The 27,391-nt window shown below is 39.5% G+C and overlaps 1 protein-coding gene across 3 annotated transcripts in view; it reads right to left on the reverse strand.

Moving 5' to 3' along the window:
- Window positions 1-1,651: 1,651 nt before the first annotated feature.
- pou6f2 (POU class 6 homeobox 2) overlaps window positions 1,652-27,391 on the reverse strand; it is a 95,174-nt gene continuing 69,434 nt past the window's right edge. For 2 of the 3 annotated variants that reach the window (XM_078162705.1, XM_033638345.2), the window contains 4 exons: window positions 21,133-21,342; window positions 19,200-19,353; window positions 12,359-12,527; window positions 1,652-5,215 (listed from right to left, as the gene is read on the reverse strand). In XM_078162705.1, the coding sequence (XP_078018831.1) occupies window positions 4,708-5,215; window positions 12,359-12,527; window positions 19,200-19,353; window positions 21,133-21,342 (1,041 nt within the window). In that variant the 3' untranslated portion in view covers window positions 1,652-4,707. The remainder of the gene's footprint in view (window positions 5,216-12,358; window positions 12,528-19,199; window positions 19,354-21,132; window positions 21,343-27,391) is intronic. The other variant, XM_078162706.1, reaches the window with a different exon arrangement.

The following is a 27,391-nucleotide window of genomic DNA, read 5'->3' on the forward strand; positions in this document are numbered from 1 at the left end:
CTTGGGATAGATTGTGCTTTTTTGGTTCATAGTTTATGATTGACGTGCGATTTATTCGCGTTTAGAGGGAATAAATTTCCGTTATAATGGAAACGTGGGCACAGTTATCTAACGTTATACAAAATACACAGACTAACTAACTAACTAACTAACTGATTGACTAACATAAACAACTGAAAATTGAAAAAAAATTAGCTTGCACCGTTAGCTCCGGTAAGGGAAAGCATGAGGGAGAGCGGCTGACTGGAAGTCACACACAAAAAAACGGAAGTTGATCACTATTTACTTCCGTGTTTGAAAATAAGGTGGATAAATATGTGATTTAAAGGCAGCTTAATCACTCCAAATCCTATGAATTCCACTTGAGTCAAAGGGCAGTTCACGTTAGCTTACTGCTACTCTGCTAAGCTGGTTAGCTTTAGCAACATCAGTTATTGCTACATTGCTAAGCTAGTTACCATTAGCAGGAGTTTTTTTTTTTATCGTAAAAGATAATTTTATGATAATTGAATTTAGCTGCTATCGCATTTAGTTATAGCAAATAAACTGAGTGACTAAAATTCTAATTAAAAAAACCTTAAAATACAATTTAATACATTTAAATATTTGATGTGGGCCGACAGCTAAAACTAAGTTGGTAGTTACTGCTGCTACTCTGCTAAACTAGTTAGCCTTAGCAGTAGTTATGTTTATTTCCATCATTATTAAATTATCTACTGCTTCATTTACTTATGTAACAATTACTTTACAAAATAAAAGGCTCAAATATATGAATTTAATGCAGTTTAATCACTCATAATGCTAAGAATTCCACTTTAGTCAAATGGCAGTTCACATTAACCTAGCAAGTTGGATTTAGCAGTCAGTTACTGCTGCTCTGCTAAGATAGTTACCGTTAGGAGTTTCGCTTGCTTTTTTTTTTGTCTGTACATGATTAAATTTAGCTAGTCTCTTTTAGTTATACTAAATAACAAATTGAATGACCAACATTGTAATTGTTGTCAAACTACAATTAAATACATTTAAATGTTTGATGTTGGCCTACAGTTAGAAGATGGTAGTTAGCCTACTGCTGCTACTCTGCCACACTAGTTAGCTTTAGCAGTAGTTAAGCTAAGTTATCTCCATCATTATTGAATTTAGCAATTGTCTTATTTAGTTATGTGGAATAACAATTTATTTCACACATAATATATTCACAAAATGTAATTTAAAGACATTTTTAATCACTTAAAATCCCATGAGGTCTGCTTGAGTGAAATGGCAGTTCATATGCTGCTTCTCTGCTGCGCTGGTTAGCTTTAGCAGGAGTTTAGCTGGGTTTGTTCCATCATCACATCATCTTTTGTTACTGCCTCATTTATGATATGGAATAATAAACTAAATACTATGAGTGTTCATATTTTTTAATTGCAGATTACAGCAAGGGAAAAATTGGTGGGCCACATGGCTTATTTCTAGCTTACGGCTAGCAGTGGCTATCTCCCAAGCTAGTTGTCTGTCTCTTGACTGTTCTACATATTGTAAATTATACATTTCTATGTCGTAGGCCTAATAATTTTTTTATATGGTAAAACACATGCCAACACGTATTTTGGCTTAATGAGGCTGAATCTTTAAAAAGTAATTTCATTGATAACAGGACACAAAGTTCATGTCAAACAATTGTTTATTACTAATTATGGTACAAATCAATGTGACAGACTTGAAGCTTTTTTTTTTTTTTTTTTGGAAATACACAAAGTGCTGCTTAACTGACCAAACAGATATTGCTCTATAGATTAAGTACAGTTTTCAGTCTATAAAAAAATGAAAACCAACCTCTGCAGGCTCTTCAGCTTTGGTTTCGAGTTCTTTCGACTATTAACAAAACATCAAACCAGTTTGTTTGTGTTAGTAAAATTTCACAAAAACATTTAAAGGTGATTAACAAATCATCCAAATTGGGTTAAGAGCAACATTACTGTAATCTCCTTTTCCTCTACTCGGGTCTACGGGTCTGTGAAAACTGAGAGGTGAACATCACAATGAATGAGAAATAATGCAACGATAATAAAAAACTGATGACCAGAGAGTCACACGTGGCTCGGGCAACCACTTCACAAAAATAAAACAATCATGTGTCACATAATAATAAATAAAACACAAGCCTCTCCCTCCACATTGAAGGTGAACATCGACACACACACTGCAGAGTAACCATCTGTTTTTTTCTCTACTGACCTGCTGCTGCTTGTATGGCGTTTGTATGATTCTTACAAGAACAGTACTGAGGTAAACCTTGGATTAACTACTGTACATTTCTACTCTTCAATTATTTTATCTCAGTTTTTAAAGATTGTCAACATCATGAATCTATTTCTCTGTACAATGTGCATAACTATAGAGCTTTGGTCCAGCATTGAAAAGTTGAGCAAAGGCGTAACTCCTTTCTGTGTCTTCTTTTTTATTTATTTCTTATTTGGTTTTGGTTACAGCTTTATTGATAAGCCTCAGAACAGATCCATAATCTACCTGCAGGAGCCTGCTGCGTTCTCACGTTTGTCTGGTGGGTGGGTGCAGACATGTAGTTTCTTGGCCAAAGATTTGCCTGAATGAAGCAGTGGAAGCAACTTAATGTGAAAATACAATAAAAACATAATTGTGAAATAGCTGTTGCTGTGGACGAAAATTTAAACACATAAATATATCATCAAAATTATATTAAACATCTCTTTGAACCAAAGTAAAGGAGAGTCTATAGTTACATTTCCTGCAATTCTCACTTATTTCTTTAAAAACACAGATATGTAAAGCTTGCTCATGTGTTTTTTTTCTAACATTTACCGAGTGTGTGTTGTGTGCGTGTTTTCCAGGCAGTGAAGAAGAACACAGCGGTGCACAGGGGAATGAAAGACTGAGATAACCAATGTGACATGGAAGGACAGATATCGAGCAGACACATGATTCTGAATAAATTGCATCAAATTTCACCTCACTTCAAATTAAGTTCACTCGTTCTGACATGTGACACTTATTCTCAACATTCACCTCTTTTTTTTTTTTGTCTTTTCCTGTGAGGGTTTTTGAGCCAAATATATGTAGGGACGTTCTTGCATGGAATATTGACAATTCTGCACAACCATATAAAATGAAGAGTTTAGTAAACAGTGATGGAGAGTCAAGTAATTTCTACCCCCAAAATAACCACAAATACATGAAATCTTGGTAATAATCTGCTGAAATAAACATTTTAAAACATTTTACTGCAGTAGAAAGCAATTCATGGGTGCAGAAAAGAAAATATTTCCATTAAAGTGGCTGATTGTAACACCTGTAAACCTTCACTTGGTTGAAAAGAATGACGAATATAAAGGAAACAACATTTATCTTGGCAGAAAAGCAAGTTGAAATATAAAAACAGCTAAACTGGAATGAGCTCAGTAGTTTGGTCAGTGGCAACAAACAGGCTTTAACCACACATTCACTTAATTTCAGGGCTTAATTAAAGGGTTTATCGTGTAAAATCATGTGTTTTCTTTCAGTTAAATTTCGGGTTGCCTGGTGAAATTGGCTGTAAATGATCCTACATGTGGTTTGAGTTGAAGCATGCAGAGAAAAATTCGTTTAATAGAAAATTCAACACATTTTCTATATTGCCGTGATAAGTTACAGCAGACACCGTCGCAGCTGTTTGACATGGTCGTGTTTTTTTTTTCTTTTTTGTTAAAGTTGACCCACAAAGTAAAACACTTTAGAAAAAGGGGGGGAGAAAGCCGTGTGAACGTGTAAATAAAAAGGTAAAATCTTCACCAGTCCTTGAGCTGAAATTTATGTGTTCTTTGGCTATCAGGCTTTGGCAACAGAATGACACAGTAGCTCAAAACAAAGCTGCAGTCGACTTGACAGACACTGAAACCCCTCATCATCATCATCATCATCATCATCATCATGTGAATGTCCTTAGTTTACTCTTGCTCTGTCCATCCGTCCGTCCGTCCGTCCTCTGAAACAATCTCATGAGATTATTAATAAATACCTGTAAAAGTTGTACAAAGTTACACCGTGACTGAAAATATTTGCAGATGAAACACAAATCAGAGGCAAACAACATTATTATGCAATTGTTTAACAGCAAAGGTTCATTTTTTTTGTCCAAAAGAGAAACTTTATCAGTGTGATTTCAATTCGAAGACAGCATTTTTTTTTTTTAGATATTTACATACAAACAATGAAGAAAAAAGTAAGCGAGACAAAGATAAAATGTATACTCAACCTCACACATATAGCTTAGATTTGCCAGTACAAATGTAAAAATTTAGAGCACATTTACATTACAAAATTATTCTTAGTACTCAGATGCAACAGACTTTGGTAAATAGTGTTTTGATTTGGTATGATCTCTTTACTAAATCCCTCCTCATGGGAACCAAAATTTGGGCGATAGTCTGGCCTGTAAGGCCAGAATCTAAAACTCTTTGAAACAGCACACTGTATGTTTTTACATAATTCTCAGATATTAATCTCTTTTTTCATGTTTTTGGTTTCGCCAAGGTCATTTACATAGCTGTGGTAATCACACTGACAACACATAGTTTTTGTTTGCAAACTCATGACTGTCCATCCAGGTGACTTGGGAACATTTTTCATTTCAAGATGAGTTCATCCACCTTTGTTGTTTTTAATGGCTGCCACTCTTCCACTCCACTGTTTGGCCCGAGAGCTCGTTCATTTCGGGAGCTCCTCTAGAGAATCAGTGAGAGGGTCCATTGGTGCAGCCGGGCCGAGGTCTGGCTGTTTCAAACGCTTTATTGTGTTTTTCAAGGCTTGCCTCTTGTTGCAGAACCAGACACGCACCACCTCCCTGTCATAGTTCAGTTTCTCTGCGATTTCCGTCATTTCCTGTCCGGAGGGGTGTGTGTTCTTCTCAAAGTGGCTGTTGAGGATCTCAAGCGCCTGTGGGGTGAAAGAGGTCCTCCGCTTGCGTTTTTTGGAGGGCTCGCTGCCGATAAACTCAGTCAGGTTCTGCATGCCGGATCGGTGGCGGGCCTCAGCCTCGGCCATCCAGCGCTCCAGAACGGGCTTAATCTTCTGGGCGCTTTTAGGGGTGATGTCCAACTTCTCAAACCTGGCAGGATATAAAAGGCCAGGGTTCAGTTTGCCTGTCAGACTGCTACCTATAGTGTTCTCTTGGGCTTCCTGTGGTAGGAAAAAGTGGCTTCTCAGGATGGTGTGTCTGGGGAGAATTGAGAAAAAAGAATCTTACTTAGGTGCCCTGCCAGAACAAGGGATAAGCTGCCTGCCTTTTAGTCTCCTCAACCAGAATGCCACAGGGACTGAGACTAACGTCCAGGTACACATCCGAGCCAAACTCCTGAATTCTGCACCTGGAAACACCTCAGCTGCAGCAGCTGGAGGTGACGGTTGCCAGTGGTGTGTTAATTTTCTGCAGGAAGCTGTGCCTCTGTCCCAAATTGGCAATAGTGGAGCAAGGAGATATTGCCAAAGACTAAAATCAGGTCCAGCTGAACCAAAAACATACCAAACATCTAACTAAATACTGCACTTCAAAATTCTCATAAATCAAAAAAAAAACAACAACAAAAAAAATAACACAACAGGAATTACTTCCAAACATCCCATTGCTTTCCCTCAGGTGATAAAAAACAAAAATCCACTAATGCATGCAGTTAAATATGGCGCCATCATTTATTTACAAAAAGAGCTTGAATTATTAATCAAAATGTACATTTAATACATTTTTCAAACTTTCTTTCATCCTCTAACAACGCCTCATTTTATATTTAATAAGAATACATTTACACACTCTAATCCTGAAAGTCCTGAAACTTTACGTGACACATAATTCTGACTTCACATGTACTCTACGCTTTTTAGCAAGTCACAGTAAGAATGGAGAATGAAGCTTTTTATAAAAACACTGCTGGCTGGCGGCTCAATGACTCTGTCAGGTGCTTTGGTCTGTGATAGGAACAGATACTGTGGATGCTATTAGAATCAGATATGACGGAGATGATTGTTCTATATTTGACAGTAAAAAGATTCCTCTCATGTCTGTTACGTTTGTGTTTTTTGGCAGGCTGTCCTGATGCACTGCCACTTTATCTTTATTTTGTTCAGATGTTTTTATGACAACTGATAGTAAGATTAATCCTCGTGTGTTGAAAATGACTAAAACTTTGGTTCAGTTTATTGATTTAATTTACTGTTACTGAACTGACCTCACCAAAAGTGGATTTTTGAAATCAACACCAACATTGATAATTGAGAGTTTAAAAAAAAATCTGCTAATGATATATACATATAGAAGCAGATATGTGTTCATCAATCACGTGTAGTCTGTGAAACTTTTAGTGCCATCACTTTACTGAATAATTTATTTAGGAAAAATCTTTTAAAATAACTGTGTATCTCTGCAAAACCTTGAATGAAAATTTCTGTTAATTTATTGTTTTTGCATTTCATTTAAATTAGGATATTTGACCTTAATTTCCAGTTTGTTTTTTTACTGTTTTTTGTTTTGTTTTTTACAGTGATAATATCAGCACACATTTTTGATAAGGATCCATTACATTTGATTAATGATTATAACTTTGACAATGCAAACACACCAAGGTTCAGGCTTTAATAAGTAAATGTTTTTTTTGTAAATATTTCAATGCTGCTTTGTATTTCTGGTGATTTACAAGTTACATGACTAATTAATGGACTTTATGAACACCACCCTGACAGTTAATATTCACCAATAATGTCTTCAAAAGTTGAAGTGATGCAACCCAATCCGACTGAATAGATTTTAGTCTTGATTTGGGCTTTTTTTGCTTGTTGTTTGGCCATTTTGACACTGAACACATAGATTGTGTATATTCTATTTAAAGTATAAATACACCCTTACCAGCTGCACTTTCTGACTCTCTCTTATCGTTATTGTTTACTACAGTCATTCTATGATGCTACTAACCAAGAAAAGTCTTTAATCGTTGTCATGTTATAGCCTCATTTTATTTTCCTTTTAATAACAATTTTAAATCGTACGTCCTCAAATTTTTTCACATGGTAGAGAAAATAGTATTGAATTTTGTTAATTTTCCAAAGTATTGTATAGACGTTGGCAATTCGACTATCGTGACAATGCTATTTGACAAGCTGACAACAAACATGGGAAGAAAGATTCAGGATGATATATGATAAAGCTTCAACACACGCTGAGTACTTCAACTTTTTTAATGAAAGGACTGCTTTTTAATGGGTGTCTCTGTGTGAGATTCTTGTTTGTGAGACTAAGTCGTCTTGCTGTGACCTTGGTCATCTTGTATATTTGCAGTTCATTCTGTAGTTTCTCTCTCTGTACTTTGTCAGGAATGTTTTCTCTTATTTGATAGCAAATAATACAGAGGCAGCATAATATGAAGGGAGAGAAAAGAGTGATGACAGAACAGAGGTGGACTGCACCCAGGGACAGTGTGACTATACTGTCAGCGTCTAAGATGCCTAGGTCATGAGGACCCACCCTCAGGTCTCTTTTGCAAATCTTGATCTAACAGAGACGTCCAGAATAAATAGCAATTAAACTTAAGTTAAAATCTTCATTAAACATTACGTCAGTTAACAGAGGAAGATTTCTTACAATAGCTGCTTCTAAGCTCTGATTTCCAAACATTTAAGCAATTTTAATATTGCAATAATACAACGGTTACCAATAATATAAAAGATATAATCAAAGTGCATTAATAGTGAGAGGTGATTCGCTCTCTAAATAAACTTTATGCCAGTATAATCTCCATTTCCATGGTAATCCATGGGGTCTGTCTGATAACGTCAGTAGACGTAATGAACCTAGTTTATTCCTCCAGCAAGTAGGCCGACCCTAACGACCAAACAGAGACGATTTCTAGTCACTGTAGAGTCTGACAGCTTGAGCTAACGTTAATGCTGTGTAGAGATGGTGGAATTTCCCAAACTGAATAGACATATAAATATAAAACTGCCTTGTAAACTCAATATTGTTGTAACAAAGATATTTGCTGATTTTTTTCTCTATGACAGATTTAGCTACTTTAACTTCACATGGGCTATTTTTAAGACAGCGCCTTGTCACTAATTCACCAGCACAGTGGATGTGATCAAACATTTCCAATACCAGTTAACTCCAGAGCACTGTAAAGCTCCAAAGTCAAAATGTATTGAAAAAAGACGGATGAAAACATTCTCGAAAATTCATAACATGTTTTTATCTAATGAAATATTCTACTTAAATCCATATTTGTTGGCATATAGGCTTTCAAAGACAACATTTTCACTGCGGTCACAAAACTGTTTGCTCTCCGGCTTGCTGCACACGAGGGAGACACACGCCTGTATTAACAGAGCGGTCTAACAGCAACAAAAATGATATTCATTAAAGAAAGTTGATTTAATAATAATAAAAAAAGAGTTGTGTTAATATCATAGCTCCAGGTTTTTGATTCAGCTCTGGGAGTGGTGATGTTGCCAGTGAAATGGAGTAATTGTGATCGCTATCTAAATGTTGCGTTGACCAGTCAGATTACCTGTTTGGATCTACTTGTCATATAATATTAAATAAATAAGTGCACATGAGTTAGCTGAAAGTGTTTTTGAGACAAACGTGAGTATGTGAATGCTTTTAGTAAAACAACTCCTGAGCTGACAGCAGCCCTGACAGAGAGACAGCAGAGATCTACTCTGCTCTCTGTGGAACAAACAATGCACACGAGACGTTTTTAATGGCGAGGTGAGCTGCTGCAGACAACAACCGTGAGGGAGAGATGACCAATGTGTGCACGAACTTCCTCTGCTTCTACACCTCGTTTGGTGCATTCCTCCTTGTCGACAGGCGGTATTATTTATAACCTCCTCCTAAACAGTGGAAAGAGGAGGGCTCCATACTGCGGGGAATACATTAGTAAATATGAGGAGTCACCAGAGACAGGACATTTCATGGATCAACAGGAACCGCAGATACTAAAATGAGTTGAGAGCTGCTCAGCTGGGGTATGCACTCCCTCCTCTAGTGCATCAGCGCGTGGGAGAAATGGCCCTGAATGCACCTCCAGCCTCTCTTCTTAAAAGTACCTCAGGAGCCTGCTTAGACATGCTGTATGTTTAGGCCTGAGTTACAGTTTGCCTGAAGGTCTGCCGCGGTGAACCAGAGACTTTAAGAGGTACGTGCTTAAAATCAGGGCTGGATGATACGCATCCCTTAAAATCTACAGTGTAATTATCAATTTTAGCTCAATGACAATAAAAATAAATTTTTATTATTATTATTTATTATTATTATTATAATTTTTACACACCTGCACGTGTCTCTTTTCTAATGTTGGTTCACTTCTGATATGTTTGTACTGCTGATTGGTAAAAAGTCACTGGTTCATGTAGCTACTGTCTGTGTAGACATTTATTTAAACCTGTCAGGAAGGACTACCTGATATAAAACACAATAAAGAGAGAAATATATCTTTTTAGCTGTAAGAGATTTTGCCACACTGTTTAAATTGTGGTGTCTGTCCTCTTAGTATCTCTGGTTGTTACAGTAAAGACTTACGGTCCCTAACCTTTTTCCTTAAGAGCCCCTGACTGACATATTTTATAGATATTTCGTATTATATTCAATGCTTAACAACAACAGTATACAGATCAACTGATAAACTGTAAAATTAATCCAACAGTGAACTGCAGGATGTTTGTGTAAAACAAGCAGATTACTTCCAGTGAATGTCACATCAGAGATGAGTTTTTTGATAGATTTATGAACACTGTAAACAATTCTCTGTATTTTTTGGTTTTATTTGTAACAATCATATACATTTCATAGGCCTCTTTTCGACAAATTCAGTGTTTTCTTCTCCCTGACACCTGGTCATTGTCCTATTGGCTCTTTGGTTGTTTTAACTGCAGGACGAGGCTGTTAAGCAGACAGAGACTGAGAGATTGTTTCTAAGTTTAGGTCTACATCTTGAGTAATGATCTAAACTTTAAAAAATAACTAATTTAGTTTTCTTCACATACGTGAATGAAATGCTGAGATATAGGCCTACTGTATATTTTTTTAATACGTTTTCTTACACCCCTTAAAGTCAAAAAGGTTTTGCGACCCCCCGAGAATCCTTGGCGACCCCTAACGGGGCCCCCAGTTTGGGAACGCGTTTGTCACGGGGATGCCCCGTGACCTCTAATGGAGGAGCTACGGTCTATATATGCAGGAGTTGGAAGCTTCTCTCGAGTTTCTGAGATCTGTCTAGCAAGCCGGCCACAGCGGCTGTTACTGCCAGGGGCCCAAACTTAAAGGGGGCATAGCCCGGTGCAGAGTTGATTTTTGTATAGACTATTGTGGGAAATGTTGAAAGTCATTGATATTAAATGCTATTTATTGACATAAGATAACATATACTGTAATATTTTATCCATATCACTTAATCAGACAGTCACATACTCATGTTAGATACTTGATACCTGATTTAGGTATTAATTTTGATAATTTTAGACTGTATTTTATCAGGCAAAGTTCTTGTAAGGCCTCTGTTTGGCTTCTTTTTGTTTAATAGAAGAAGAACTTTGTAGAAAAGCATTTTTAGATTGTGTTGTTTTAGTGCAATATTGAGAAATTCTGAATGTTAACCCGTCTGTTTGATATAAACATTTGAATCTGTAAAACATTCATAACATCAGTGTGTTTATTGTCTAGCTCAACTTAGAGCTGCTGATAAAATATAAGATTATGTTTTTATAGGCTGGTCATGTTTATTTATGTTGGGTCAAATATGTCTGTTCAAGAGATACCTGATGAGGACATTTATAACATCTTTATAATGGTGCACTGAATCCTGGCAGTGAGAAAACACTAATTATGGTGAGTTATTAACATTTTTCATTTTCAATTGTGTAATTAAAATGAGAAATGTGTGACAGTTTCTACATTTTTTATATTCATATTAGCTAAACTGAGCCAGATTTGAGCCAGGAGAGGACACACTGGCACATCATTGGTTTGATGATGCCCTCTTGTAACGCCCGTGCCTGTTAAGATAAACTAATAAAGTGCCTGGAAACATACTGAGCAATGAAAGCAGACAAGATGGAAGCATCTGTCAGTGTCTGTTCACTGTCTGGGTTCAGAGCTGGAGCCCCAGAGCTAACGTGACGTCCCGCTTCTCCTCAAACTTCATGTCCGTGTTGATGTTAACTAAACTAAAGCATGTGAAGTTTGCCCCTCTACTTAAAACATCAGGATGTCATGTCCAATGTCATACAAACAAAAAAATTGTCTTAACGGCATGAATAACAGCCCACAGAGTGTTTATTTTTGAAGCTAATGGCTTTTAATGTATGTTATAAATATTTGAATTATGCCTGGCCATAAATATTTCATGTGTGATTTCAAGACTTTAAACATTAGTCAGAGATGGCTGGGCTTCATAAGAACCCCGGCTCCTGTACTGTTTCACATTTTATCGGCTGTTTGATGTTGATGTGATGAAATTTTTAAAAGTGCGTGGCAGCGCCGTGTCACATAAACAGTACAGGTCATCAGCAACGCACATGTAGAAGGACATTAAAATTAATACAGGACTGAGAACTGAAAACAGAAACGAATAAAGATTGATGCAAAACAGGCCACGGTTAGATTTTACAAGATATTTAACATTAACTTCCATTTGTCAACTTAGTAATTAACGTTAGACTTTAAATTGTTTTTAGCATTGTAGAATAATTTATTTTACTATTTGGTTCTCTTTAAAAATAATATTTGGACATGATGTAGCCCAATTATTCTGACTTGAAAGGGAAACGTGGCTCATTTGGCGTTTTCATGCAAAACGTAAGTCAAGTGGAAAAACAGGAGGGATGAAACACTGATTGTCTGATTGTCTCATGAATATATAATGCACCATTTATGACTAAACTGTCCTGGTGGCAGCTGTAAAACATGGCAATCTTATTAACAGATCATTGCCGTCAAGCTCTTTCATGTTCAGGCGGAGTAGGCGGCGTTGGGCCTTAGTAATAATTAAATGCTTTAAGTGCTTCGTGTAATACTTGTGTATGTATTTTGCATAAGTAACGCGCGGCTGTCATGTCAGCGAGTGAAAGAGATGGGAGAGGCAGAAGCGTAAGTACAGACATGAGAGCTTCATTTGTCAGGGTGGTAATAGTCAATTATGTATTTTAATATCTTAATAATGTCTGTTAAAACACGAAAAAGAAAAAGAGATGGCACCAGACAGCTCAGTGAGGCTGCATGACTTTATCTGCTTTGATCTGACAGATTTAGGACATGTTGATCAGAAATAATGAGCCATTTATTGTTAGAGTTTTTCCCCTCTTTGTTTGCTCTTACCTGCAGATGGCAGACTGGCTGTATGCCGGCCCCTCGGCGGCACTGAGCGCCTGGCCCACCTGAGTCTGTGTCAGGCCCAGGGACAGCCGGCGGATCTTGAATGCTTTGGCGAATTCACGAATCTCCTCCAGGTTGACCCCGTCCACCTCGCTGGGGGCGGTCTGCGGGTCTATAATACAACACACACATCTCATTTTATTAGCCCTCTGCTCCTTTGTCGCTTACCTCATTTTCCAGAGTGAATGAAGCAAACATCCAGACATATGTGATCATGATCGTCTCTAAACAACTTAAAAAAAAATAGTCCAGCTCGGGGTCAGGATTTATTATTTCTCTCTGCCCCTCTGCTGTACACTACATGTATCTAAGAGATGTTTGGAAGACTAAATCCATCTGAGGTGTGAATGCAGGCATGTCATGGCTCTGACTTGCAAGTGTAAATCTTTAATCTCACATACAAAAGCATATGGACAAGACCACATGACACAGAGCTTGTTGATTCAATAGATGGATCGATGTTGAGCAGATAGATACTGTGTGTCTGTTTCTTGTATCTCATCTGTATGAATACACATATATTCTAAAGCTGGCGCTCCGAAATAAACATTAAAGAATATATAAAGACATTACTTCATCCATCTGACCCTATGTGAAGACAGTTCAGGCCTTCAAACCTCCAGCGAGCCTCAAACACAAATGATACCCGGTGCCCAACAGAGAAAACTCTTTATACAAAGAAATGCTGTTTGTGAATCTCCCCATTTGAGCAGATCTGAAAAAACTTCAGTGAAGCATTCTGAAGAATTTCCCTGCTAATAAAAAGTGATTTCACATTGTACATCAATGTCAGGTGCCCTGGCATCCTGCTTACTAAAGCAAAGTTTGTGCCTCTGAATTATTCATCTTGGTCATTATCAATGAATTATTAAAGGAATCCTCCAAGCGTATTTAAGCAAAAATCTATGGGGCTGCCATCTCGTTGTGCCTCATAAGTGACGTGTAGCGTATGTGGCGTGCTCCAGACGTGTGAACACTTGGAAGATGAGGGACTGGAGACGACTAAATGGGAGGGATGAGCACTCACAGCTTCGGGTCCCATCATCTCCACATTGATGAGCATCTCTTCATCATTCCCAACAGAGTCTATTTACTCAGTGGTTTGAAAGACTAATAGCACTCTCCAGCAACTGGTCTAACCTCTGGATCCATATTTGTCTTTAGACATGAAGTCACAACCCAAACATGATTTAACATTTAAACCCTTCTAATCTATTTTGGAATAAAGAACGGCGAAGTAAAGCCTGACAAAAAAAAAAAGAGACGTAAATAAAATGTTTGAAAAGCCAAATTAAAAAACAACTGAAACAATGGAGATAAATCAATATCTCCACCTCCAAAAGCTACTTTTCTTCACAGCACTAATACGCTAACAAGCCTAATAATTACAACAGGACAATAGCAAGTTAAACACTCAATTTATCTGCTGAAAAGGAATATGAGAGAGAACACTGACATAAATTACAGGCAAAACTCATGCTATTAAATGCGAGTCCCACAATGAAGTCAAGCTTTTGTCTTTTTGTTTTCTTTTGTTGAAATGTTCATAATCAACCTGAACTAGACTAAATGAAGTTTGAAGTTGTGACCAACTATTCTAGAAGTTAGAAATCTCAACCCAATCAGTGGAATAAATGTTGGCATTGCACATTTCTGTAAAACACAGTAACCTTTGTGCATTATAATGTAGTGGATATGTTGGTAAAAAAACAACCACTGTTCGTGGTGCTATCCCCGCTGGAAATGTGGTAATGTCTCAGTAAAAAACTAGTCTCGCTCACCAGACCTTTCTCAAGAAAAGAAAGGTCTGGCGGGGCCAACTCTCACTTTGAGATTGGAGAAAAAAACGCCCCGGCTGCTTGTATTTCTTTCAACCAATCACAATTGTTCTGGGCGGTGCCACAGCAACGGTGTGCTTGCAAAAATATTGCCGGGGGGAAACAGGTTTTGGTGTAACACGCCCACAAAAATATCACCTACAGGACGCGAACCATGGCAGAAAAATGGCTACATCCCCGCAAGATCAAACACTGCAAAAGTTAGTAAAGGATGTGTTGAAAACGGTTGAAAACTGCTACACAACCGGAGGTGGTAGGGCGGGTGGCTCGTTCCGCCCAATTAAAGGCTGATCTCTGCAGCGAACTTCCGCCCACTCAGACTAGTAAAAAACAAATGCTTTACGTGGTGCTATCCCCGCTGGAAATACAGCAATGTCAAACTAAAAAACAGCTGATTTTCGTGGCACTATTCTGTCAGGAGACGCAGTAATGTCTCTGTAAAAAACACCCATTTTGGTGGCTAAAGATCTGCTGGAAATGCAGCGATGTCTTGGTAAAAAACACACCACTTTTTGTGGCACTACCCTGTCTGGAAAAGCTGCAATGTTTCAATAAAAACGGCCCCTGTACGTGGTACTATCCTGGCTGGTAGACTCACAAGTCAGTCTTTACACGCTTTGCTTAACTAAAGACTGATGTCTTTCTCCCTGATTTTGTGTTTAGATGGGCAGTTTAAAAAAACTCCCTACGTTGCAGAACCAATAGTAAATCCGCAGGGCGGTCCTTCGGTGGCTTGCTGAAGTCTTGTGCTCATAAACATAGTCCGACTGCGTTAAAAGTTTTAAACAAAGTTGCTGTAAGTCCTTCATTTCCACAATCTTGTGGATTGAGCACACGTTTGATAAAACAGAGTTAAATCTCTCGGCATCCATTTTCAAGCTCTCTGTGTGTTTGTTTCCTTGTGGACGAGAAAAGGGGGAGCGCACATTTCCGAGAAGGCGTGTCCTTTTCAAAAATGCAAGAGGCGTTGCTTTGTTGCCGGACGTTTTCTCCAGTGTGTTAAACACACTTTAGAAAGGAGTGTCCCCAGACTATCAGAAGGCGGAGATCTCTGATTGTCTGGTGGCGAGACTACCTGACTGGAAACATAGCGATATCTGTAAAAAAAACAACCGCTTTTTGTGATACTATCCCCGCTGGAAATGCAGCAATGTCTAACTAAACAACAACCACTTTTTGTGGCACTATTCCATCAGGAGACACAGTGATGTCCCTGTAAAAAACATCCATGTTTGATGTCTAAAAATCTGCTGGAAATGCAGCCATGTCTTGGCAAAAAACAACCACTTTTTGTGGCCCTACCCCGTCTGGAAAGCTGCAATGTTTCACTAAATACAATTGCTGTTTGTGGAACTATCCTCGCTGGAAATGCAGCACCAAACCCACGTTTGGTGGCTAAAAATCAATCAGTAAAAAAACAAACATTTTTTGTGGTACTATCCCTGCTGGGAATATAGTGATGTTTGTAAAAAACAACTGCTGTTCGTGGTGCTATCCCCGCTGGAAATGTGGTAATGTCTCAGTAAAAAACAAATGCTTTACGTGGTGCTATCCCCGCTGGAAATACAGCAATGTCAAACTAAAAAACACTCGCCTTTCGTGGCGCTATCCTGACTGGAAATGTATAAAACATCAACATTAACACCTGCTGGAATCGCACCTCTTGATGACAAAGTCAGCTCAAACACTAGGTCACTTTAGACACAGTGATATGTAGGGCTGCACAAAATATTGAAAATTTACCTTCATTGCAATATTGAGATGCACGATATAGGTATCACAAAGATGGCTTGAACGGCAATATAGTATATTTATAGTATATAGTATATAGTATATAGTATATAGTGTTTTGGATGTTATTAACATACATACATATTACAAATCTGACACCTGTCCGTCCGCTCACCTGCTCTCATCCCTGGCTCTCTGAAGCTCGGTGTGCCACAGTTTCCTGGTATCGCTGGTAGACAATAACCTTGTATTTTAAGGTTCATAAAATACATCTAAATTCATGAATATGTAGAATATTACCACAGACAGTCCTGTTATCTTACATCTAGGATGGTGTTTTACCATCCAGGGGATGCGCCACATGTTTTCCCCCTGATAATGCTTCATTGTGACAATGTGATTGTGTTACTGATCGATGCTGTCCTGACTCATGTCTGATGATGTTTACCTGCCAACAGAAAAAGAATATTCTCACCGGCAGCTGCCATTTTCTTACCATATATGTCATAGATGTCACATGAGACCTGTTTTGTTGTTGTTTCCTGTTTTGTTCATAGCTTTAATAAGTGAAAAGAAAACAAAAAAATCTTCTCAGTATGAAAGAGTTTAAGTATATCTCTGAAAATGTTGAACTATTAAATTTATTAAATAACTTTTTTATTTTTTTTATTTTAATTGATTATCACATATTACAATATATATCACATCTGATTGACCTTATAGTGGGTGGATGATGTTGGTGCTCTCTAAACTCGGTTAAAAAACACAAATGTTATTGGAGACCCACTCAAACGACCACCTGTGGGACACCATCAACATCATCGCATTTCTTTCTTTTTTTTATTCAGCTTACATACATTGGCTATTCATTGTCTGTTGTCTATGTTGGCAGCGCAAACCTAAAGTAGAAAGACATCAAAGCTGTATCCTTCAATATTTATCACAAGTCATATCATCATCCCAATATTCAAAGTTACCACATATCACATGCTTTTCTGAAACTGTGCAGCCCTAGTGATATATGTATGTATATATATATATATATATATATATATATATGTATGAAATGTACATATGCAACATATTTGTCATCTCCTGTCCCCCTGCTGTGCTGTTTAAGACCTAATTTAAACCTGGTATTAACATACCATCTGTATCTGTATCCGTTATCTGGATGTGGACATCAGATTCAAGGTTTTGTTTAATTTAAACTGGGTATTAATGTGCATCCTTGTTATGTTAACTCTAATCACATGAGATCAGATATCACTGTAAATGTTTAGTTGCATTTCTCTGGATACATAAAAGTTAAAATAAAAACAAAGCCAAAGAAAAACACTGCTGACATTCCTCTTTCTCATTGACATTTTCCCCATCTGATTATTTTTAAATAACAGTAACAGACATTCTCAGCTTTTTAATCTGTTTCTGGCACTTTTGTTTGTGGCCAGCGAATGCAATGACATTTCATCTTCTCTGCTCGGCAGATGACTCTGATTCTGTCATGGGATTTTCCTTTGTGTATGTATGCTGTAAGTGATATTGAGAGGAAGTGATATGGCTCGTACTCAGCATAAAGCATTAATTCTATTTACTGCAGAACAGAGCCACGATGATTTTGTGCAGACTCAAAAATGGTTTATAAGATATCTTCCGAGCTACGAGTAAACACAAACTAAACACGGTGTCTACAACAAGTTGATCAATGGCGACTTGTTTTTTTATTAAATTCAGTGGCATTGTAGCTGCCTTTGAAATGAGTTTACATGGAGTTTAGGGGAATCGACTCTGACAAATGAAATTTATCTGAATAAAACAGAGTTTTTAAAGGCAATAGCTGCATGCTGACAGGCTGTGGCCCAGTGATTTATAAGGCTCTGCCAAAGGCCCACGCCTTGGGAGAATGAAACTTATGTTCATTAAACATAACACACGCCACTTTGGATCGTCTAATAAACCAAAGAACTGACAGTCAGGAAAAAATAAAACAATCGTAGAAGGTGGGGATCAGTCAAAAGCTGTCCACACTGAGAGTAATGGAGATACTGGGTGTCCGCCATGTTGGATTTTTTAAGGGACAGTTCACTGAAATTAGAAAAAGACATTTTTATTCTCTTACGTCTGGTGGTATCGAGCCATACAGATAGTTTTGGTTTTATTTTGAGATATCAGTCTCTGAGACTTTAGCCTCCAACTCAAAACAGTGGAGCTAGGACTAGGCTTTACACCGATATCTCGATATGAGACTAAATATCGCCTTAGATTTTGGACGTCATTATATTGTATACTGTGTCCAATCTCTTACCATTAAATCAAAAATGATCAGAAGCTTAATTCTGAAATTGTTCTGTAAATAGTTTTCTAATAAATAATAAATAAAGCAACTTCTGATCAACCCATATCAATGTCAGGTTGAAATATAGATGTCTGGTTTGGCCCCACCCATTTTTTATTTAAACCCCTCCCACTTTGGATTAAACTCTGCCTATTCCAAGTTTGGATACAGATAATTTAGTTGGCTAAACAGATATATACAAACAATATATAGATAGTGGTGTACTCGCTCATCCCTATCTTATGGCCAATGTAGCCATGTCTTGATATGTCTTATTCCTCTGTTCCATAGAGCTCCATTATTACGACTACCATTTATTGTGAGTAAATACCAATACCACATGCGTACTCCTGCTGCTGTACATTATTCGCCAGAGCATCATTATTAATCCGCTGTTAGTTCCTAACAAATCCACTATTTCCTCCTGTCTAGATAAAAGCTAAAAGCTACAGTGGTTTTAGGGAAATTATTTAGCCTTCTTTAAAAATGAAGGTATATATTTGTGACCCTTTTTGTATTTACCTCTTCACTAGAAACAAATTAGTTTGGGGCTGCATGGCTGGAAATCATGAGAGGTAAGTGAGAAAATGGACGACCTAACCCTCTTTTCATGTGTTTTCTGTCTTTAACTACGTGTTTTTATTTATGCTGCTGCCCATCTTGGCCAGGTCTCCACTGAAAAAGAGATTATTTTTCTCAAGGGGACTCTCTTGGATAAATAAAGGTTAAATAAAAATAAATAAAATTTCATTGCACATTCGCTGTCATATGATCATGATACAAGAGTCAGTGGACTTGTATAAACAGAGGAGGGTTACAGTTCTTTCTTCCGTGTATTTGAGGGCATGTTGTGTTTTTGTGAGCTGTGTCGGACACTTACTGCTGACCAGCTGCCCCACGCTGAGAGCCGAGGAAGAGGAGGAGGTGGAGGAGGAGGAAGAGGCCTGGTGGAGAGGACTCTGTCTGTGGGGCATGTGGAGCAGGTTGGGCTGAGACGATGCGGGGCCTGTCTGACCCTGCTGAGCCTGAGGCAGCTGGACACACACACACACACACACACACACACACACACACAGAGCTGATGCAGTATATTGACAGCATGTAGTACAGAAAAATATCCATTATTCCCTCCCTCACATCATCACAATAATCATCATTTACAGTAATCATGTCATTATGGTGATTGGGCGATAATATTAAATCTCATCAACCAATCAACAGCTATTAAATTAGCCACTTAGAAGCTGACTCTAATGTAATTTACCTGGTACTTGATGAATAAATGTTAATTACTGCCTGCAGTATTTAAACTGACAGAGCAGAGGGTCAATAGTCTGCTCAATAGACTACAGCAGAGGTTTACCATTGCAGGAGACAGTGAGAGTCAACTCAGGTACTCCTCAGCTTTACACACGCTTCTCTGCAGAAATCAACTAGAAAAAAGGAAAACTGCTCATGACAATTAGAGCCTTCTCCCTCGTCATCAGACCTGTGAAGATGCTAATAATGGCAGCCTGAATCTGAAATATAAACATGTGGACACAGCAGTCCCCATATCAAACATAATTCATGATCCACAAGCTACGTGCTCTGATGGCGAAAAAACGATGTATTTTCATGTTTTATGCACATTTGAATTGCTTTTACAAGATCAAGATGGTACGTCTTCACTTTTAAAGCGAAAAGCTGTCTCCGCCATGAGCTAGGCCGGCTTCTCCTCTCCTTCTTTGCTATTAATTATTTTCTCTGTGGCATGTGTTTGTTTGGATGGTGGGGGGTGTCAACAGCGATGCACACACTGTCAGGACTGTTGACAGGCTCGGAGAATTATCTAGCTTCACTGGAAATATTCTAGACTGCAGGCTCTGACAACCGTAAATTATGCCTGTGGAACAATGTGTACATGCAGGCTTTGAAGTGGAGACAAAAGCATAAACATTATTACAAATGCATTAATTCATTCAAGAGTATGATCTGGTGTTTCAGGGAGCCGCAATTAGGTGTCCATCTACTGAGAGTTCATCCATTCCGCACTGTACGGGCCTTCAATGTGAACTTTTACCCTGTAATTCTGTGCTGACATCGTCATTATCAAGTCAATAACATTTTCATCGTTGTGTGCATGCATCTGACTCCACAACTGAATACTGTATAGATCTTTGAATTGGGTGGAGAAAATGTTCGAGAATTTCTCGCAGTTTAAACTCAAATGTAGTGTATAGAAAAGAAAGAACTTTTGTGTTTTATGCAGCCTCCCCTATATCAAAACAAAATACTTGTTGTTCAGGTCAGAGAGGACAAATCATCAAGGCTGGAGAGTGTGATTGAGGAAGGAGAGGTGGAGAACAGAAGCATGAGTGTTTGAGTTTTAAGTGGGGTGATGAAAAGTGTGTCTTTGTTTTTTTTTGGTTTGGGCTCTGCAGGGGCGCAGCAGGCTCCCTGAGAGAGAGTCTGAAAGGTTGGGTGACAAGTGCCTCCCAAACATGCACAGACACACACTGAAACATGGAAACACACATATATTGTGAATAATTTTACCAAAAGCTACAATTTTCCAAGTGGGATGATGCAAATGAGCGTTATGAGTGTTGAAGCAGGAGAAAAAGGGGGTGTTTAGCATAAAGCAGACCTGACTAGCGGAGCTGGAGTATTGCTTTCATGAATAAACAGAGCTCTGGTGTGACTCCACTAGGTGTTGCTCATTCAACAGTTTTAAAGTCAGCTCTTGATCATTGTTGAAATACCAGTATATAATAAGCTGCTCTACAAGATATCTTCTTTTGTGTGTGTTTGTGCATCAGAGTGTTTGTTACCTGCTGTCCAGGCTTGATTGGTGACAGCGTGATTCCCTGGGTGTTGATGACAGGCAGGATCTGATTGCCGATCACCGTGGCGATGATCTGGCCTTGAGCGTTGGTCAGAAGCTGAGGTGTAATTGGCTGTACCTGCAGTGCTGGGTTGCCACCCCCTGATTGGCTGGAGGGCCCTGCAGAGTTGGGCATCAGTGGGATTGTTCCAATTATCTACAAAGGGGGTAGAGAGGAGACGAAATCAGCTGGGCAGTTTTAAAAGGAAGATGGAGCAGTGAGGGTAAACGCTACTGGAGGTATCAGTCTTAATGATCTCTGCTAGCTGCAAGTCTTTTTGTGGCTTTTTGCATAAAACAAAGCACAAGCCGACCATTTGTGTAATGAGGTTAATCAGAGTGTTAGAGTCGGTCTGTGTGTGTTTTTGAGAGACAAACATGCACAAGTGTCCACTGATCATCTGTCACTGAGGTGGTTTTACAGGCTTGAGCGGGTGAAGCCAAAGCAGACTGCTGGGAGCGCACTGCAAAGGTCAGCGCTGAATACCTGTGTGTGTGATGGTGCACACCACTGACTGTATTATCCATCACCAGGCCAAGACCGGGATGAGTGTGCGTATGTGTGACTGTGTGTGTCTAAGTGTGTTTGTGCCTAAGTGTCTTTGTCTGTCTCTGGTGAGAAGGAGTGAGGCTGCTGAGAGACACAAACCCCCATTTCACCCTCTCTCTCTTACAAACACACACGCACGCACGCACGCACACACACAGACACACACACACACACACACACACACACACACACACACACAGAGGCAGAGAGGATGAAGTGGAAAGAAAGAGCAAGAAAAGAAACAATAAGAGGGAGAAAAGAGGAGCATCAGAGAGTGAGACAGGACCCTGTGTTTCTAATTCAACTCTCAGGGTCCCAGGGGTACTTCACCCCTCCTCCACCCCCCCTCCAGCCCATGCTTTCCTCTCCTCTGTGGCTGTAATCAGGAAGGGCAGATCAAAGGGGGCGGCAGAGTGTCACTGCAGCGTTTTAGCTCTCAGAGCTGCCAGAGTGTGGCCAAGAGTGGCGCTTTAGGGGGGACTTAGCGCCTCTTCACTATGATGAAGGTTAATGTCATCTGGGGACTGGTTCTGAGCAGCCGTCGCCCCGTCCCCCCGCTGACATCGCTCCTCCACCAAGCCTCATTACACCGGAGAGCAGCTCAACACGGATGAGACGCCCATCATTCCAAATTCTGTTATTTGGCATCTGGGCAAAGAACTGCTTTTGCAAAAATTGCAACTCTCCTTCTTTAACTTTACATTTTAGTGCAAGATTCTAAACCTCAACACAAAACTACAAACAGCTTCTACATAGCATTAGCTGAGCCTCGTCTGCCTCCCTAGTCCCTATCGTCACCACTGATGTGTTTCAGTGCGTGGTCCTCCTCCCCCTCCTCTCTCCCCCCGTCTCTTTGACATAATAGGGAGGGATCAGCGAGAGAAAGGTGGGCCGACAATCTGTAATTCATCCCTGCCACGGCTCATTTGCTTACGTTGCTTCGCATTAGGGGAGAGATAATTTATCTCTCTCTCCGCGCCGGCTTTACAAATTCGCTGTAATGCTCTCCTGCCACTTAGCATATTTTATTGCCCTGCCTGACGCTCTTGTCTCCGGAGTCCCACTGATCCCGCTTTGCATGCCACTGTGGCAGGGAACTTGTTCCGCTCAATTATTCATCGTCATTGGACTAAGTGGTTGTTCTATAAGCATAATAAAAGAGCAGGCAACTGACAGCTTAGCTCTCATCCCTGTCCCACTATGTATCGCCTCTCCATCTGACTATCTCGGGCAGATGTTTCATGGCAGTGTCTCACAGCTCTGCTCAGGCTGGACGAGTTCTTGGTGTAGTCAACTGTTGGAGCGCTAATTTATAGACAGAAGGGACTTTATTATTCACTTTTCTAATGGGAAGTATTGACTTCATTAATGCTAAGGTTTACAGAGCAGGGCCATCATTTATGAAAGTGTAGGCTGGGTATCAAACCGCAGTACTCTTTGAGTACTACAGCGTGTCTGCAACATCAAAAAGGGTTTATTATTGAAATTATTTCAACTTTAGGAATTCTTTTAATAGGAATTTTCAGATCTAAGTCAAGACATGTCTTTAAACTTTAGCTTATATTTCATTTTGGCATTCATTAAGTTCATCATTTAACACTGATGTATTTGTCAGTTTGAAAACATGTTTATATTCTCCTAATTCCTATCAACAGATATCTGCATATATGTGCATAAAGAAAGATTTTGGTACAGGAAACATTCTAGTTTCTGTTTTTAGTCTGAGCAGTTTTGACCAATCACGTTTGAGCTGCAGGTAAACAGCCTGTGTAGAGAGCAAAAGAAGTGGAAAGCACTCGATCTTGAAACCTACTGGCTAACGCCTGATGACAATTTAGCTTTTTATTGCTTTTTAAAAATATATCTGTATTCATATGCAGATATGATCGGTGCACCGAAAAAGAAGTCTGGGCCCACATATCTGCTGTCTACACTGGAACCCCTGAACTATTGAGACATGTATAGCTGCAGCCACATTTCGTTTAGGCGTACATGACACCCCTACAAACAAGACCCACAACCACACAAGACAAATCCACCAATGTGAAGGTTATTTGAACCCTGCTACAATGCAACATATTAGTTAACTAGTCCATACTTGGGTATGTGTTATGTATAGAGGAATAAGACATCAAAAACAGTATATTAGAGAAGATGCAAAATCAGAGCACTGTAAATGCACTGTGTAATAAATATTAATGTAAGACAAACAATGCACACAGTATTTAGAAACATGCTTTATGGCAAAATACATGGAGCATAGTTTTGGCTGATGGCACAGAGGCACGCACGTGCGCGGGGCCGTGCGCAGGCACACAGGTACACACATACAGGTTTCGATCTGCAAGTGTTGGAGATAAAGGCTTCCCAGCCAAACTGTGGTCCCAGCGCGCATGCGCGAGCTGCTGATGGTGCTCACAGCATGAATGGGTAGTGGACAAAAACGTGAATGTAAACAGTAGAAATGTGGGAAAAATGCAAAAACATTACTGTGGCTGTCTGCACATGACCAAGATGAAAGCCTATGTGCAAGTTCAGAGAAGTAGGTCAAAGCAGTGAGGAGGAAAACGGATGATGACGGACGGATGGAGGGATGGACGGACGGAGGGAGGGACAGAGGTTTCTCCATTTAATAGTAGGATAAATGGGGCCAAACACAGCAATAATCCACCTTATAACTAATTTTGCATGAAGACATGAACCATAAGTAATGAGATGTAACCCCAACCCTTACCCTAACCTTAGCCACCTTAATTTTACCCTTACACTTCATAGCTAGCATTTTCATCAGGGGGCTGACGTGTAGGTTTGTATGTTTGTGCATAAAAATGCTTCTAGGCAGCTTTTTAAAAGAAGTACAAACTTATGCAACACTTCTCTAATATTTAAATCTCAACTTAATTCTGTGAGACAACAGTGACTAATGGCAGCGATTGCCAAGTTACTGGTTTTCTTCTTCTTAAAGCTGAAACACATCAGGCCTGGCTCTAAATCCCTCAGGTTATGTACACCGGTGACATTACTCTTAAGAAGGCTACACAGCAAAAATTTGGTAAATGTGTGCTTTCGAACCTGCAGTACTCCAAATCAACCAGCACTCTCTGGACAAAAAGTCCAAGTTTGATGGTGACATGCAATCATTTCCATTTCTTAAGGTGCAATTTCATCGTGCCGCTGTTTCATAAATAAGCAGCTTTTAGGACCTCCTCTAATTCACTGCTCTCTTCAGTTATCTTTCAGTTTGTTCTCCTTTATTTGGCTTCCTGTGTTTGCTTCCCGCTCTACTTCGTATGGCATGTGAGTAACGTGCCTCTCTCCACCCAGCAGAACTCATTAAGATTATGCTGCTCTTGTTTCCACAGAAATGTCATCTCATCTCTCCAGCCAGGGCAATCTGTGTCTTTAGCCATGGTCGCCAGGCAATATCTCTGCCCATTTTCTCTCCTCCACTGTTCATGCGGTGAATTGAGGCCCGAGAGGGAAAATGTTTGGGAAGTTTGGACTCGTGTCAACACACAAGTCCAAAAAAGCTAACATTCAGAGCAAATCAAAGGCTAAAACAGCAGACTCATAATGGTGCAGTGGACAGAAGATATTTCCTGGGTAGGGTGGCAGGTATTTCCTATCCATTCAACAGCCTTTGTTTTATTTTCTCAAATATACAAGATGCAGATACAGTAAAATAGATTACAGTGATTGGTTGTTTATTTATCCAACCAAATGTCAAACATTAGCTGGCTGCAGCATCTAAACACAAGAATGTGCTGCCTTTCTTTGTTTTAAATCATTAGAAATGTAGTATCTTTGGTTTTTGGAGTGTTGGTCGGACAAAACAAGCAATCTGGGAACTTGTAGAGCATCGACAGAATAATTAATACTGAAAATAATCAATAGCTGCAGCCTCACAGTAGATTTACAATTACAAGGGCAACAGCAGTTTACACTGTGGTTACACTTGATCTAAGGGCTGGAAGCTTCCATCAATACAAAGGGCACACTTGCTTTGCAGGTTAACCGTGCATGTATTCTTTACCTGTTGTTCTCTGTATTAGCACCAACAGTATCCACCCTAAGTGCCAAACTCTCACCAAAGACTAGCAACGCTGAGAGTAAGAGGGGTGGATAGCCTGACCACCCAAATTCAAGGAGGAGAGGGTTTCCATACACAGAGCTAAGGCAACTGTGTTTACCAAACTGGGGTTTGCCACACACACAGACCATTTCAGTGTGTCTGAACCTGCTAAGACACACGGTGCTCTCCAAGAAACAGCCCTTAATGTCCTCATTTCCCAACACAGTTTTACTGCCATATTGAAGCTGGAGGCAAAGTGAGAATTTGCACTGAATAGAAGATGTTCACAAAAATGCCACAGATTCACAAAGGGGAAAAAAAAATCAGGAGTGAGAGTGACTTAACAATATTCTGGCTTTTATCCACAGCCTTAATCACTGTTGTAGAGGCGGTGAGGATAAAAGAGCCTCATTGATTCTCCTTGGAGAATAAAAAGACTGGGGCCAATATAATTAAGGTTTAAAAACATATTGAACTCCAAACGTCCATCAAACCCGGCACTTTTCAAGGTCCCCAGAGCTCTCGCTTATGAAAAGGTCTTTTGACAGAGTTGTAGAGGAAATTAAGAGGTCAAAGACAGTATATCGTGTTTTAAATTCAAGAAATGGTGACTTTTACTCATGGAGCCCAGTGATGATAAAGATTATTCACTAAATTCCAATGAAACACTACACTAACGGATAAAAGCAGTTCTTTTGTAAATACACATCATAATTGAATAAAAGCTGCCTCCTGCTTTGTAGCTTTTCCATGCTGACATAAGTTCTCAGAGTGTGTTTGGTGGACCTCCAGCCTTGTTTGAGGTATGTATTAGCCTGTATAATCTCCTCAGTGCAGGGGGAGAAGGAGGGGCAGGACCTTCTGATATGGTAGTGCATGTTTCAGAGCCCTCTGTCTGAATAATGCTGTGGAATAATGAGGTGGGGAGCAAAGGCTGTAGCCCACGGCTTTGACCGTCTCTGTGACCTGATTATGTCAGGGACTGTCAGCCGCCAAGACACTACAAAAACACAGAGCATCCCATCAAGTCCATATCCACAGTGATCTGTCCCCAGTGCTCCAGGCACCTTGTGAGCCAGGGAAGTCCATACTGTCTCATTAGCGACGTTTAGCATCAAGCGCTCGCACATGGACAACACTTTACTGACTGGCTCATTTAACAATGAGGCATGGTCACACTGGTGGAACTGAAACCTAATTTCAGCAGGCTAAATGTCAAGTTTAACAAATACAAACAACTGTTTTTCTTAGTGCTAAGACATGTCACCCCCCGCTTCCCTTTCACCATGTTTATGTTAAGTCTACACTAAGGACAGTGCAAGTGTTAAAAGATGAAACAGGGGTTAAGGTAAATAACACAGAGTGGCATGAAAGGGCACATTGTCCATACAATTTTCCTTTAATATGTGCTGTGTGCACCTGCGATAAGATGATTCATTAGATAAGGTCCCACAATGACAAGCATCATCGTTCAAGCCTCTGGCTACTGATGGAACAATTCTGCAGCCACCCTGTAAATATGACAAGGTCAGCATTTTACTGCGACAGGCGCATGCGGATAAGAGAAAGAAAGGCTTTGTTTAT

This window comes from Epinephelus lanceolatus, chromosome 20, assembly GCF_041903045.1.
Source record: "Epinephelus lanceolatus isolate andai-2023 chromosome 20, ASM4190304v1, whole genome shotgun sequence".
Taxonomy (NCBI): Eukaryota; Metazoa; Chordata; class Actinopteri; order Perciformes; family Serranidae; genus Epinephelus; species Epinephelus lanceolatus.